The 15,520-nt window shown below is 36.9% G+C and overlaps 1 protein-coding gene across 7 annotated transcripts in view; it reads left to right on the forward strand.

Moving 5' to 3' along the window:
* Positions 1-15,520, forward strand: part of BTRC (beta-transducin repeat containing E3 ubiquitin protein ligase) — a 181,085-nt gene that overhangs the window by 96,907 nt on the left and 68,658 nt on the right. For 5 of the 7 annotated variants that reach the window (XM_047825442.1, XM_047825446.1, XM_047825448.1 and 2 more), the window contains one exon: positions 1,006-1,083. The exons of the other annotated variants lie outside the window; for them this stretch is intronic. In XM_047825442.1, the coding sequence (XP_047681398.1) occupies positions 1,006-1,083 (78 nt within the window). The remainder of the gene's footprint in view (positions 1-1,005; positions 1,084-15,520) is intronic. 7 annotated transcript variants of the gene reach the window in all.

Raw genomic sequence — 15,520 nt, forward strand, 5'->3', positions numbered from 1 at the left:
CAGCAACCTTGCCAATATATATTTTGGAGTTTGTCTTTTTTATAGTCGCCTTCTTGATGAATGTGATGTGGTATCTACTTACACTTTTTGATTTACATTCTGAAATATGATTAGTGATGTTGGTCATCTTTTTATGTGCTGATTGGCCGTTTGTAACTTCTTTAGAGAAATGTCTAGCCAAGTCCTTTGTGCATTTTTGAATTGGGTTGTTTGTGGTTTTTTGTTTGGTTAGTTGACAACTTCTTTACATATTCTAGATATTAATCCTTTATCAGATACATGATTTGCAAATATTTTCTCCCATTCTGTGTGTTGCCGCTTTATAATTCTGTTGATATTTAGAATTCTGAACTTGCTTTCAATTGGATTGTTGTTTTTCCTCCTCTTCTTAAGTATTTAAAAATCCCATTGACATTTATGGCCTCCTAGCTGCTATTTGAGATGATAGTGGCAAGAATGGACTCTAATCCTAAAGCGTTGATGAAATGATGTTGTTTTGAGCTAAGTACTATGTTATTTTTAATAAAAGAAAATCAAATCTGAGAAGAAGAAGAGAAAGAACTCTTTTTTTAGGATCCATACTTTGAGAATTTGTAGTGACCAAACATTTACTATAGTTCAAAACTAATTATTTAAAGAGAAGGTAATAATCATGCTTTAAGTTGTTATCAGCTAAGCATAAACTGGAACTTTCTCATGTCCAATGCCAACCTGCATTTTCAAGGAGCAATAAACTAGATATCTGATGAATGTGATCTGCTGGGCAGTGCTTAAATATAAATGAAATACTTTCCACCTACGTCCCTACTTACATTTATTTATATACATGGGCATATGTTTTCCTTTACATAAGTGTATGTCTATATGTATATAAATCTTCAAATGAATAAATGCATAAATATACATGGTATTCTAGCTTACAGAATTAGAAATGTAATTCAGTTACCCCCACAGAATAAGATTGAAGATAATGAGAACTGAATTAAAGCTTACTTTCTTTCACAGAATTCCTCAGAGAGAGAAGACTGTAATAATGGCGAACCCCCTAGGAAGATAATACCAGAGAAGAATTCACTTAGACAGGTATGAAATTCAGTCTGTCTTAAAGTAAAAAGCTACCAACAACAAAACAAAAGACAGGAAACCCTCAATTTGCCATTCATTAAGCATTAGAGCTTAAATTAAGAGTACTTTGAAGTTGGTCTGGCTATAGCCATCAATTTCAATCAGGTAACATTGTTTTCCCAATCATTTAAAAATATCCTAGGTGTACAAGTACAGGACAGATCGATTGCTTATGTGTAGTGAAAACAACATCAAATAAAAGTTTTCTTATTCAGGAAAAATAACTTGAATTGCTTCTTAAGTGCAGATAGTAGAATAGTTGGCTTTAAATCTTACTTTCCTACTGAGATTCTTAATACATTAAAAAAAAATTAACAATCAAAAGGGATCTGCCTCTAGAGAAGTTAGCTCCTTTTAGTCTGAGTGATATTTACCTTTTCTAAAAGTAAAGACTGTTATTGATAACCTAAAAAAACTTACTGCTTACTGTGTTCCCAATCCCCAAAGGTAACACATTTTACTTTGAAAGTTAATTCCTTGGTGCTCTCTTTTTTAAAATTAAAATGTCCTGGGCCACTTGGGTGACCAACTTCAGCTCAGGTCACGATCTCACAGTTTGTGAGTTGGAGCCCCTCATCAGGCTCTGTGCTGACACCTCAGAGCCTGGAGTCTGCGTCAGATTCTGTGTCTCCCTCTCTCTCTCTCTGCCCCTCCCCTGCTTGCACTCTGTCAGTCTCTGTCTCTCAAAAGTAAATAAACGTTAAAAAAAACTTTTTTGGGGATTAAAATGTCCAAAAACATTTCATCAAAAAATTTCTTCTTCTCACTGCCTGTAGCAACAACCTCTAACATCTTCTGTCTCCCACTAGCAACAAAAACAAGTTCTTACAGTGTTGCCAGAGAATAGGCATACCACCTATTAACTTTTAATATATAGTTGGATAAGATGAGAACGAGCAGTAGTAAAAATAATTTTAATTTACTTGCATTATGGCATTATTCTAGGAAAAAGGAGAAGAGGTCTAATATTTGTTGAGTGCCCACCATAACCCTGCTACTTGTTTCATTCCATCTTCACAATCCCCCTGCAAAGTTTCTAGATAGGGTCTCTGATTTATAGATGAAGAAAATGGAGGCTTAGAGAGACTAGAGGACCTGCTTATTAGCCAGTCAGTGAGTTAAAACCGAGATCTCAATGTTGCCCAAGTGTTTCTACTTCTGCCTTCTTATTCCGGTTTGTATAGTGTTTGGGTTTTGTTAATGTTTATTTTAGTTTTGAGAGTGAGAGAACACGAGCGAGCATGAGCAGGGGAGGGGCAGAGAGAGAGGGAGACACAGAATCTGAAGCAGGTTCCAGACTCTGAACTGTCAGCACGGAGCCCGACACGGGGCTCGAGACCACAAACTCTGAGATCGTGACCTGAGCCGAAGTCAGACGCTTAACCAACTGAGCCACGTAGGTGCCCCTGTATACAGTGTTAATTTAGGGAGAAAGTACTTGAAACTGTGATATGTCCATTTTTTTATTTACTTTCTGTTAAAAATTTGGGGATGGGCACTTTCGTTTTTTGTAAAAATTATTGTCTAGTAAGTAGAACTGAATCCATTCAGGAAGCTTTGTAAAAAACCCAAATGATCAGTGATTGGTATTATGCAGTTACAACTTTAACTATTTGGAGACAAACACCTGATCTATAAATCTAAATAAATAGAACAGTATTGAGTAAGATAAATTTAGAGGTGGAAGCGGTCTGCCCACTATACAGAAACAACTGTCAGAAAACAATGACACAACAAAAAGTTTTGGCAACTTTATTTAAGCTAACAAACGAATTTTCACTCTGCAAAGTTATAAATTAATTTTAATAGGCTGATCCAGATGGTCCATTTGGAAAATGGATAGGCTGATCTGTTGAAAATTAAACTAAATTTATCTCTCTCATACTTCAAACTGAAGCAAGAGAGAGAATCGTGCCTATTAAGTCCAGCACATACAGATGGACCAGCAGGTCACACATGGGACTAATCTGATTCATTTTAAAAATAAATGCATACATTATTGAATCATTTTCTACTTGCAAGATCTGTCGTGTGCAGTATTTGAAAGAGATTTGATGTGGCTTTTTCATTGCTTTTTAGCAGGTTTGCTTCACCCTCTCCACTCTAATATAACAACTGTCTTGTTTTTGTTTTTGTTTTTCCTCCTATTGCTCCACAATGGTTTTTCTAATATCTGCCATTCAGTGTTGAGATCCAAGCTCTGGAGATTAATTAGGTCATGAGGTTTTTTTTCCCCCTCCTCTCTTTGTAAAGGGTTTTTTCTCTATTCTCTTTATGAAGAGCATGAACTCAGTGTTCTTGGAAAGAGAAATGGCCTTTAGAAACTGGGAAGTAGGAGATCCTCTTGGGGCCCTCTGAATCTTTTAGCTTCTGGGTGTTTTAACAGCCCCATGAATGCAGATTTGTAAATTTATTGCAGTGCCATCTGGTTTTTTGCTCGAACCAGATTACTGTTGGCTTGTGTCTGTCTATTGTGGTGGTCACTCCCTAGGAGCTTGCCCTCTCAATCTTAGGGAAGAGTGATGAATAGCAGGGGTCAATAGAAGCGGGTCACAGGGCAGCTGTCCGGGACTGCCCTGAACTTGATTACCCCACTGCTGATTTTTTTAATGTAGGACATAATATATAAGCTGTTTAAACTCCCCCTTTTCTCTGTTGCATGACAATAACGAAGTGCCATTTGCTCCCCCTCCCCACTTTAGTCAAGCTATATAGATAAAAAGATGTCAAAGCTGCCTTTTCCCTAGTGTTGATGTAGGTAGGATTTGCATCATCTAGGCCAATCCCTTGAGATTCTTTTACAGATATTTCTAATGGGATTTCAGGAACTCTTTCACTTTTTATTTTTAAATGCTTGGTTACATAGTAGTGTTTTAAACTGATTTTATAGTTTACATATATTGTTCTAAAGTACAGTTTCACAGGTGTTGATAGACTGTGACTACTGTGTGGTAACTTTGAGTTACTTAATCACTGGAGGAGCTAAAAGAAAGGTTATCACTACAATTCTTACAGACATTTAAAGGATAATGAGGGAATATTATAAACAACTTTAAACCACAGCTTTGGCAACTTAGATGAAATGGACTAATTCCTTGAAAAATAAAACTTAAACCAATGCAAGGTGAAACCAAATTTGAATAGCCTGATGTCTATTAAAGAAATCAGATTATCAAAAGGCCCCCATATGGTTTCACTGGTGAATTCTATGAAATATTACAGAATAAATAACCCACTCCTGTGCAAACTCAGAAAATAGAGAAGGCAGGAACACTTCCGGACTTGTATTCTGAGGCCACCATTACCGTAATTCCAAAACCTAACAAAGACATTAGTAGAAAAAGAAAATACTGAGGGAGAAAGTCAGGAGACACTAGTCCCTGTGTCACTAAGCCATTTTGTATACCTGCTTTTCCATTCCATATCAGAAGGCAGGAAAGTTGGTGGGGAAAGAAAGGTAATGTATTCTTTTAATTTTCTGAATTTCAGAATAATCTCTTCTATCCACATTAAGTGAAGTGTGAACTTTTATTTAAAGAATGTACAAAGTGGCTACAATTTTCTTTCTACTTTTATTCCTAAAATGTGAAGTCAAAGAAACCATAGCAACTGTTTTCATAGCTTTTATTCATATCTGCAAACAAGGGCAAAGGCCTGGGAGGATACATGAAAGTGCTCATTACTTTTTGAAAATGTAGCCTTACAACATGCAACTCCTTTGCTTCACATTGGTGCTAATAGGATCTGTCAGCCCTGCCTTTCTATGTAATTGAGTAAATTGTGACCTCTGTCTAATCCTTCCCCCATCCCCCATTCCCTTTGTGTATGTGTCCACTTACCATCCTGAGAACGTGGGCAGTGATAAATAAAGCATTGAGTAGAACTCTCTCAACTCTTTGAAAGCAGCATGATGCCAGCCCTCTAGTTATATTTCTTTAAGTGTTTACGTTTTTCTGTATTCTTTCTCTTGTGTAGCTGGAACCCTGGGGATGCAAAGCCATGAGAGAGGCCAAGAAGCTAACAAAGTAGCTGTCTCCCTTGTTAGCTTGTTCCTTTATTCTTTAAAAACAAGATAAAAACCATCTGGCTCAGGGCATTACATTTTCCTCCCCCATGCACCTCTATAGATGGAGACTTCACCTGCAGTGAGGGTTTACATTGATTAGGGAGGGAGCAGTAATTCAAGCTTCCATCCTCTTCAAGGATACTTTGCAGTCTTTTAAAGGTGCTGACCCACTGAGTTAAACTGTCAAGGGAGGATAAAAAAGTATCTTCATCCCAGGAGGTAACAGCTGCCAGGTTTTCAACACCTTGCACGCTGCTGGAAAAATGTCACAATTGTCAGCTGAAAGAAAAATGACTGTGTTGTCATCTTCTGTTAATGACTGGGCCTTATAAAGGAACTACATAAGCCTTTTGGAAGGAATAAGTAGCTGTTTTCCTTTCCTATCCCTGTGCCCCCAAATTCCTATGTTGTTCTGAACAGTACCTTGGAGTAGATCCATAAAACACAGCAGTAAAGATCTTAAACAGCCCCGTATAAGCATGGGGGTCTAACTGGCACAGCTCCTTTATACAGTTGGATGAGTAGGAAGAAAAAAGCACGTCACTGACACAGAAAATGACATTATATTGTGTATTAACAAAACAACAACAACAACAAAAAGTCATTCATAAACCAGTGAACTGAGAGAAAACATACTGTATTTCTGCTCTTTGGAGGACAATTTGTTTTCAAGCAGCATCCAGATGGGTAAATACCACGACATTTCTTTTTTCCAAGAGAGCCACTTCTTTTCTTCCTTAAAAAAAAAAAAAAAAACAAAACCAAAAAAAAAAACCTCACTGAGTTTACTTCCTTTAATAGCTCTATAATGTTTGTATATGATGGCATTCCCTTCTTTCTGATTTGATTGATGAGGAGAGAAGGTTTAATGAAGTCCCAGATATTAGCCAGGCAAGTTTTTTTTCTATTTGTTTTAGGTTAGTCATTTTAATTGTATTGAGTAATTAGAAGGTACACACAGCCAGGGGAGCTTTGTTCTGATAATTGCTCAAGAAAACCCATTCCCTATCTGCTGTTGCTTTGTGTTAAGACACTTCTCCCTCTAGTGGCAATAGTAAGCACTTTGACTTGGCAGTAGGCAAGGTGTAATTGCAATATGACAAACTATGCTTAAGGGACTATCTTGTAAATACTTTAGTTTGGAGTTTGGCGTTATTTCATTATATATGTGTGCTTTTTTTTTTCCCTATGAAACTTCCTACCTCTTTTTTACCCCCTGAAGTGCTTTGGGCTTTGGATGGAAAAATATTGCGTGAGATGTTTATTAAAAAAAAAAAAAAAAAATCACAGTGCATCCTGGGTAATGTTTTGCAGCTTGACTTAATTTTAGTCATCTGTTTTAATTACCTATTTATAAAAATGCTTTTGCATTTGTAGACATTATTTAATACTTTGGAAGAAGCACCTCATTTGAAATAAATAAATAAATTGTACTTATTTTAAATAGTCCATGTAAAAGATCTTAAAGGTAATTAATGTAGGTCTCTTAAGTAAGACAAAAGTGATCTTTCCAAGTCTGATGAAGTGATTTGTTTATTTAACTTCCCACTTCGGCTGAATCCTTCAGAGTCTAATAACTTTTTTTAAAAACATGGTTCGGCAATTTGTGTCTAGCTACAAAAACCCTTCTTCCAAAAGAAGCAATTTAATAACCGGCTTTCTTAAAATTACTTTGAGGAAGGAAGACTGTATAGGGGGTTGGTGTTTTGTTTTATGTTTATTTCAGGGTAATCATTCTTTGATAAATTGTGTAATCACTGACTTAGTAGAAAAAGTATTATTGAACTCCTGGGTTGCAATGACCATAAAAAGTGTATTTTCATATAGAGACTTGAGATGTTGTGAATAAATTATAAAGGAAACAGCTTATATGCTGGTCGAAGCCCATATGGACCAATTCATTTTGTGTTCAGTGCTTAATGTGGATGTACCATTAAAAAAAAAAAAATGGTGAGGGGAGCCTATTGTGCCCTTTTGTATGAGTCTTTTAAAAATCTGCCCTAAGAGTACTTTGGGAGGAGATCAGGTAGAGAATTGCATCCACTGAATGAGATTGGGTAGCATCAGCATGGCATTTTTAAAGCCCAGTCCCAGCTTCCCTAGATGTTGCCTTGTAGTTTGCTTTTTCTATCCCATATTCTTGCTGGGAACTTGATTTGATGTTACCATATATCTGAAGATCCCCGTCTCCCCCCTCCCTGTACCCCCCTGTACTGCCCCCCAATCGCTGCCCATTTTCATTATACCGTATCTTGTTTTGCTATAGGGCTGCTGAACAGATTTCTTAAGCAGCTTTTTGCAAGGTTAAAAGAATGCAGCCTGGTAACAAGTTTGTGTCATTTTAAATATATACCTTCTAGTAAATAAGGAGAAGTCTGGCAATCAATCCCTTTTAGTGTGTTATATGTTTCACCTGACAACTAAACCTTCTATTGATTAGCCATTACTTTGTTAGATAATCCTATGTCATTGAATCCATTGTAAAAAATTAAACTCTTTAAAATGTTTTACCCTAGCAGCACTGTGAAAATTGAAAACTTGTTCAGAATTACAGCCTGCTTTCACAAAGAAGGTAGTTTTCAGCAAGGCATCTTACTGGTTTATGCTTATGTGCTTTATATGCAATATAAAAACGTATTAAAGTACTCCAACGCAAAATTCTCTGCCTCTGGTTCAGCAGTGAGGCTACCTTTCCGAATGTTGCATGGGGACAGAGCGTATCTTGCCAGTGGCAATTATACTCACTAGTTTAATTCTAGCCTGGAAGAAGTCTTAGTAAAATATTGAATGTAAAATACTGAATTTTTTAGCCTTTTTATTCCAGGGTGATCTTAAGACTGTGACAAGTTTTAGTTTACTAAGCTATGTGACTTTCTTGGGAGGTAAACAAGATCATATGCCCATTTTACAGATGGGATGTCTAGAAAATAAAAGCTTATGCATAGCCTTACTCTAGAAACTCCTGCAGGACTAGAACTGGTTTCCTGAATCTGTCTAATGTTCCTCTGAGTGTCTTCTATCCATTTCTGAGGGGAAAAGGAATTGTCTAACCTACCATAACTATTTTTTTCCTAGAAAATAGCGTATTTTTATTAATTATGCAAACGTTTAGTCCTTTTTCCTCTAAAATATTAACTGCATGCTTTTACATTTTCACTGAAGTAAAATTTTCAAACAGTGAACTGCATAGATATTGTATAAGTCAGTGAGTTAATGATGAGTCTATCTACCTGTGTAACCACCACCCTCATCAAGCTATAGAACATTTTCATTACCCAAGAAAGTTTCCTTGGTCTCCTTCCCAATCAGTTTTCCCATCGCCAGTGAATCAAAAACTGGTCAGCTTACTCTCATAGGTTAGTTTCACCTTTTCTAGAATTTCATGTAATAGAATCATAGATTTTTGGAGTCTGACTTTCACTCAGTGTAATTTTATGACATCCATTTTATACCACTGTATCAGTAGTTTATTCTTTTTTATGATATATCTGTTGAATAAGTACATTATAGTTTGTTTTCCATTCTTTTGATGGACACCTAAGCTGCTTGCGTTTTTGTAAGTGAAGTTGCTATGGATGTTCTTATATAAAGCTTTTTTAGTGAGCATATGTTGAATACTTTTTGACGTGCTTATTAGCTATTCAGATATTTTGTGAAGTATCTGTTTAAGTTTTTTGCCATTTAAAAAAATTGCATTGTCTTATTATTGAGTTCTAGAACTCACTTGTATTGAGTTCTAGAACTCACTTGTATTGAGTTCTGTTGAGTTCTAGCTGCTGGCTCTGTGAGATATGTGTTCTGTGTTTTCTCATAATATATGGCTTGCTTATTCATGGTGTGTTTTGATGAAAACTTTCTAATTTTTTAATGAAACCCAGTCTGTCAATCATTACCCCATGATTTGTACATATTCTAGGTTTTCTTCCAGAAGGTTTGTAAGTTTTAGCTTTTACCCTTTAGTCCATCTCAAATTAATTCTTATGAGTGCTGTTCATTATTTTACCTACACTTTTTTATTCAGTTGTTTTGACACCATTGTTGAAAAGTCTTTTCTTTCCCCCAATGAATTCCAGAAGTGTCGCTGCCAAAAATCAGTTGGTTGTACAAGTGTATTCTATTTCTCTCTCTCTCTCTCTCTCTCTCTCTCTTTTTTTAATATTTATTTATTTTGAGAGAGAGAGAGAGAGAGTGGGGAGGGGAAGGGGGGTGCGGGAGACAGAATCCCAAGCAGGCTCTGCATTGTCAGCAGAGAGCCTGATGCGGCGCTCCATCTCATGAACCCTGAGATCATGACCTGAGCCAAAATCAAGAGTCTGACGCTTAACCGACCCAGCCACCCAGGTGCCCCCAGTGTAGTCTATTTCTGCACCTCCTGGAAAAGAGGGTGCTGCTGGGATGCAGAGCAAAGGGTAATAGCAGCTGAGGCACTGACCAACCCCTACTTCAAATCCACACAGAGGACGAGCTCAAAGTACCTTTTCTTTTTAGAAGTGTCTATCCTTGCACCAAATACTACACTGTCTTCATCATTGTAGCTTTAGTAAGTCTTGAAATCAGGTAGTGTGTGTGAGTCTTCCATGTCCTTTTTTTTTTTTAATTAAAAAAAATTTTTTTTTAATTTATTGTTGAGAGAGAGAAACAGAACACAAGTCGGGGGGGTGGGGGTGGGGTGGGGAGGCAGAGAGAGGGAGACACAGAATCCGAAGCAGGCTCCGGGCTCTGAGTAGGCTGTCAGCACAGAGCGCAATGGGGGGCTCGAACCCCTGAACCGTGAGATCATGACCTGAGCCGAAGTTGGATGCTCAACTAACTGAGCCACCCAGGTGCCCCAAGTCTTCCATATTCTTAATTTTAATATTATTTTGGCTATCATAGATACTTTGCATTTCTATATAGATTTTAGAATCAACTTAGTTTCTTTTAAGAAGCCTGTGGGTTTTGATTTGGATTTTATTGAAACCATGTATCCATTTGAGTAGAATTAACCTTGCTGTAATATTGAGTTTTCCAGTCTGTAAACATGGTATATATCTGCATTTAATTGTCTTTCTAAATTTTTCTGAGCAATGTTTCTTAGTTTTCAGTGTATATTTCTTACTCAGTTCTAACTCTTTAATCTTTTTTCAGTGCTATTGTAAATTTTTTCATTCTCTAATTGTTTGTTGCTAGAAAATATAAATTGATTTTTGACTCTTGACCTTATTTCCTATCATTTGTTACTAAAGACAGTTTTATTTCTTCTTTTCCAACATATTTGCCATTTGTTTCCCTTTTTTGCTTTATTTGAATGGCAGTGGCCTCCAATACAATGTTGAATAGACGTGGTAAGAGAACAACATCTTTGCCTTCCTTGTCCCCAATCTCAGAGGGACTGTATTTGGTCTTTCACTACTAAGTATGATGTTAGTTAACATTTTTTTAGCCACTCTTTGTGGGATTAAGAATGTTCCCTTTTATTTCTAGTTTGCTGAGATTTTGGTTTGTTTTTGTTGTTGTTGTCATCATGAATGGGTGTTTAATTTTGTCAAATGCTCCCATCCACACTTATTCTGTTAATATGGTGAATTACATTCATTGAATTTATTAAGACTTTTTGTGTCTGTGTTCATGGGGGATATTGGCCTGTAGTTTTCTTTCTAATGTCTGTGTCAGTTTTTGGTGTTAGGATTATGATGCCCTGATAAAATGAGATGAGAAGTCTTCTCCTCCTCTGTTTTCTAAAAGTGTTTGTGTACAGTTCTGGTATTTTTTCTTTCATATTATTTAATAGAATTCACCAGTGAAACCATCTGGGTAGAAGTTTTCTTTATGGGAGGATTTTTTAAAATTTATGTGGAATAATTTTTTATTACAATTTTAATTTCTTTAATAGATGCAGAGCTATTCAGATTTTCTATTTCTTATTGTGTCAGTTTTGGTAATTTATGTTTTTCAAGAAATGTACCTTATTCAACAGATCACAGACTGTATTTTTTTTAATACTGAGATTATCCCATATTGGGTTACTAAAAGACCCTTTACACTGGCATCATTCCCCTCTGACACATCGCCATCATTCCCTGCAGATCTCCAGGTTCATCTTGTATTTTCACCATCCAGTCCTGTAACCAGCCATTTCTCCAGAGAGCTATGGTTCCTGTGTGTAAAATGGCATCTAGAAGCCAAGATTTTACATCTGGGTTTATATATTTGAAAACCATGAATTCACATTGGTACCTTCAATTCCAATTCAGCACCACAGAGTTTGTTCTAGATCTCTTCCTTTTCATATTTATAATTCTCTTTTCTAATTGTAAGAAACCTGGTTTGAGATTTTTTTTTCCTTTCAGCAATTTGAAAATGTTATTATTTCTTGTCTTCTAGCCTTTGTTGTTTATGGTGAAGAGTCTGCCTTTATTTATATTGTTGGCGCCCATGTATGAAGCATCCATCTTTTTTCTTTGGCTGCTTTCAAAGTTTTGTCTTTATTGGTTTTCAGCAATTTTGACTGTGTGTAGTTCTTGTTATCTTTGTATTTAATCTCTCTAGAGTTTGCTGATCTTCGATCAGTAAGCCAGTGGTTTTCACCAAATTTGAGAAATATTTGATCACTATTTTTATAACTTTTGTGCCCCATTCTCACTTCTCTTCTGGGTTTCCAATTACACATATGTTAGATTATTGACACTTATTCCACAGATAACTGAGACTCTATTCATTTCTTTTTCTTTCACTGTCTCTATTTTCCAGTTTGGGTAATTTCAGTTGATCTGTCTTTTTAGTTCATTGACTTTTTTTCCCCTGCTATCTCCAATCTGCTTTTAAGCCCATATAGTAAATTTTAAATTTCAGATAATACACTTTTCAATTGTAGTTTCTGTCCGGTTCATTTTGGATTTTCATTTTTTTCTGGTGAAAATTTCTGTTTATTCATTATGACTGTCTTTCATTTAAGATGTTAAACATTCATTATAGCTTCTGTAAAGCTTTTATATGCCAATTCCCATACAAGATCATCTCAGGGTCATTTTTTATCCTTTTTTCTCTTGACTATGGGTCCCACTTTTTCTCATGTCTAGCAGTTTTTTTATTATATTGTAGAATTATAAATGACTAATTGCGATGACCCTGGATTCTTTTATCTAACACCGATTAACTTACTGACTGATCACATGACTTCATAGAGTCTTGGTTCCATGTTTGTTAGGGCAAGTATGTTTTGATTTTGCCCTTGGTCTTCAGGTAGATCCCTTACTCCTTAGACTTACTATTTATTCTCAGTGTAGGGTTTTCCAACTTTTCAGTGGAAAGTTTGAGATGCCTATCAAATTCCTCTAACTTAGTAGGAATCATATTCTAAACTATGTCTCCCCTCATGGGCAGCAGCTAGAATCTCTGCTTGGATCTTTCAATCTTCTGTCATTTTCCATTGGAATCCTTAGAATGTCCCATTCATGTATGTAGTTTGGAGATTAGCCATGGATTTGAGGGGAATTGTGCCTCCCCTATGGGTCTATTTTCTACGATTTCTTTTCTCAGTCTCCAGCCACTGTGGCAGTCCAGAACTCCATCCTTTGACATATCAAGCCAATAGAATGGCTTTCTAATTGAATTTTAGTCACCCTGCACCAAGTAGATTGGTGAGTACCCTTAGGGAAAAAGCACATAAACAAGAACGTTACCCAGTGTGATTCTCCTCTTTCAAGGTCAGTCCACACCCTTCCTCCCCCTCTTCTTCACCTACCCTCCCCCTCCCCGGTTCCTGACTAAGTCAATCTCTGGTGCTTTTAAGTAGTAATTTTAAAATATCCCCCCCCCCCCCCCCCCGCCATGGTTTATAATTGTTGCCTTATGAGGGTTAATCCCATATAAATATCTCTACCATTTTTGGAACTTGAGCTCTGTGGCTTACAGTTTTTATGTTATTCAGTATATACTAGTTATTTCATAAGTGTCTTTTAAAAATATAGGAAGTTTTATTTAAAGACTTTTGTGTTGTCTGTACATGCATAATGTTTGTGGTATTAGTAGCTGCAAAAGAAGTACTGAATCCTGAGCCCAGAAGATTCATGTACCAATACCTGCTATACAAATGATCCAATTTATTCCTTTGAAATATGTTTTGAAATAATTTCAACTTAAATAATATAAGAGTAAAATAGTTCAGTGGATAAATTTTTAAAGTTTAACTTGTCTAAATGGAAAACCAATTTTATAATACTTTTTCTCCATTTTCTTAGATTTTTTTTTACCTACACCTTTCCAAGAGTTGACCAAAAATGAATAACTTAAAATATCTATGCATCCATTGCTGACATAAATAAATAGGAGAAATCATGGCTCTTCCTCACAGAAAACATTCCATTTAATAAATGTGGAAGGAAAGAGGGAACTTCACCCTCAGGGGAAAAATCACCATCTGGGGCGCCTGGGTGGCTCATTTGGTTAAGCATCCAACTCTTGATTTCAGCTCAGGTCATGATTTCACAGTTTGTGAGATCAAGCCCCCATCAGACTCCATGCTGTCAGCTTGGGATTCTCTCTCTCCCTTTTTCTCTGCCTCTCCTCTGCTATGCACATGCTCTCTCTCAAAATAAATAAACATTTTATAAAATTTAAAAAGGGGCATCTGGGCGGTTCAGTCAGTTAAGTGTCCAACTCTTGACTTCTCCGCTCAGATCATGAGCTCGCAGTTTGTGGGTTTGAGCCCCATGTCAGGCTCTGCACTGTTAGTGGGATTCTCTCTCTCCTCTCTCTTGTGTGCACATGTTCGTGCTCGCTCTCTCTCTCTCAAAATAAACAAACTTAAAAGAATAAAAATAAATTTTAAAAAAATCACTGTCAGAACACTACACTAAAAATTACCATAGGCAAGATCTACCAGTAGATGCTAAAATTAGCAGGCTGAAGTTGAAACGGAAACAGTATATTTGCATAGTCTCAATATTTCCCCCAATATATTTAGTAATTCCCAAAGGAAGAATAATAAACTTATAATGGAAAATCTTGTCAGACATGACCTTAGGCAAGTGATAAAGGTTAACATCACTATAAATACTTATTAACCTACCTCCTGACTTACTTGATGCATTGAGAAGGGCACATCTCTTATGTGGTATTATTCCCAATAATGTATAACTTCCATCTGATCGTGAGAAAACATGAGACAACGCCAGATTGAGAGGCATTATATAGATTAATCAGTTCTCTTCAGAAGTGTCATAATCATAAAAGATAAGACTGAAATTGTCACAGATTAGAGGATACTAAGGAGACATGGTAACTAAATTCAATGTGGGATCTTAGGTTAGATCCTGAACAGAGGTTCTGCCTGGGTAGCTCAGTTGGTTAAGGGTCTGACTCTTGGGTTTGGCTCAGGCCATGATCTCACGGTTCATGAGTTTGAACCCTGCATCTGTTACGGAGCCTGCTTGGGATTCTCTCTCTTAATTTCCTCCTGCCCCTTTCCTCAACTCAAAATAAACCGGGGCAGGGGGTGGGGGGAGATCCTGAACAATAAAAGGATATTAGTGAGAAAAGTGGTGAAACTAAAAATAAATTCTTTATGTTGTACCATGTTAATTTACTTAACTTTGGTAAGTCTTTTGTGGTTACATAAGACATTAACATAAGGGGAAGCTGGGGGAGGGTATACAGGAACTTATTTTTGCAACTGCTGTGTAAATCTAGAATTTAAAACATGGATTCTTTCCTATTGTTGGTTATGAGAGATTGCTTACGTCTTTTTATTTTTTTTTTAATTTTTTTTTTCAACATTTATTTATTTTTGGGACAGAGAGAGACAGAGCATGAACGGGGGAGGGGCAGAGAGAGAGGGAGACACAGAATCGGAAACAGGCTCCAGGCTCTGAGCCATCAGCCCAGAGCCCGACGCGGGGCTCGAACTCACGGACCGCGAGATCGTGACCTGGCTGAAGTCGGACGCTTAACCGACTGCGCCACCCAGGCGCCCCGCTTACGTCTTTTTAAAAAAAAATTTTTTTTAACGTTTATTTCTGAGACAGAGAGAGACAGAGCACGAGTTGGGGAGGGGCAGAGAGAGAGGGAGACACGGAATCAGAAGCAGGCTCCAGACTCTGAGCTGTCAGCACAGAGCCCAACGTGCGGCTCGAACTCACAAACCATGAGATTATGACCTAAGCCGAAATCAGTCGCTCAACCAACTGAGCCATCCAGGCGCCCTGAGATCGCCTGTGTCTTAAGATTTTTCTCTTTAATTCCAACACATATGGTTCTCCAGCATAGTAGTTCTCAAAGAGTGTTCCTAAACCAACAGCATTCATATCAACTGGGGATTTGTTATAAATGCAAATTCTCAGAAGCCTGGGG

The sequence above is a fragment of the Prionailurus viverrinus genome, chromosome D2 (assembly GCF_022837055.1).
Source record: "Prionailurus viverrinus isolate Anna chromosome D2, UM_Priviv_1.0, whole genome shotgun sequence".
NCBI lineage: Eukaryota > Metazoa > Chordata > Mammalia > Carnivora > Felidae > Prionailurus > Prionailurus viverrinus.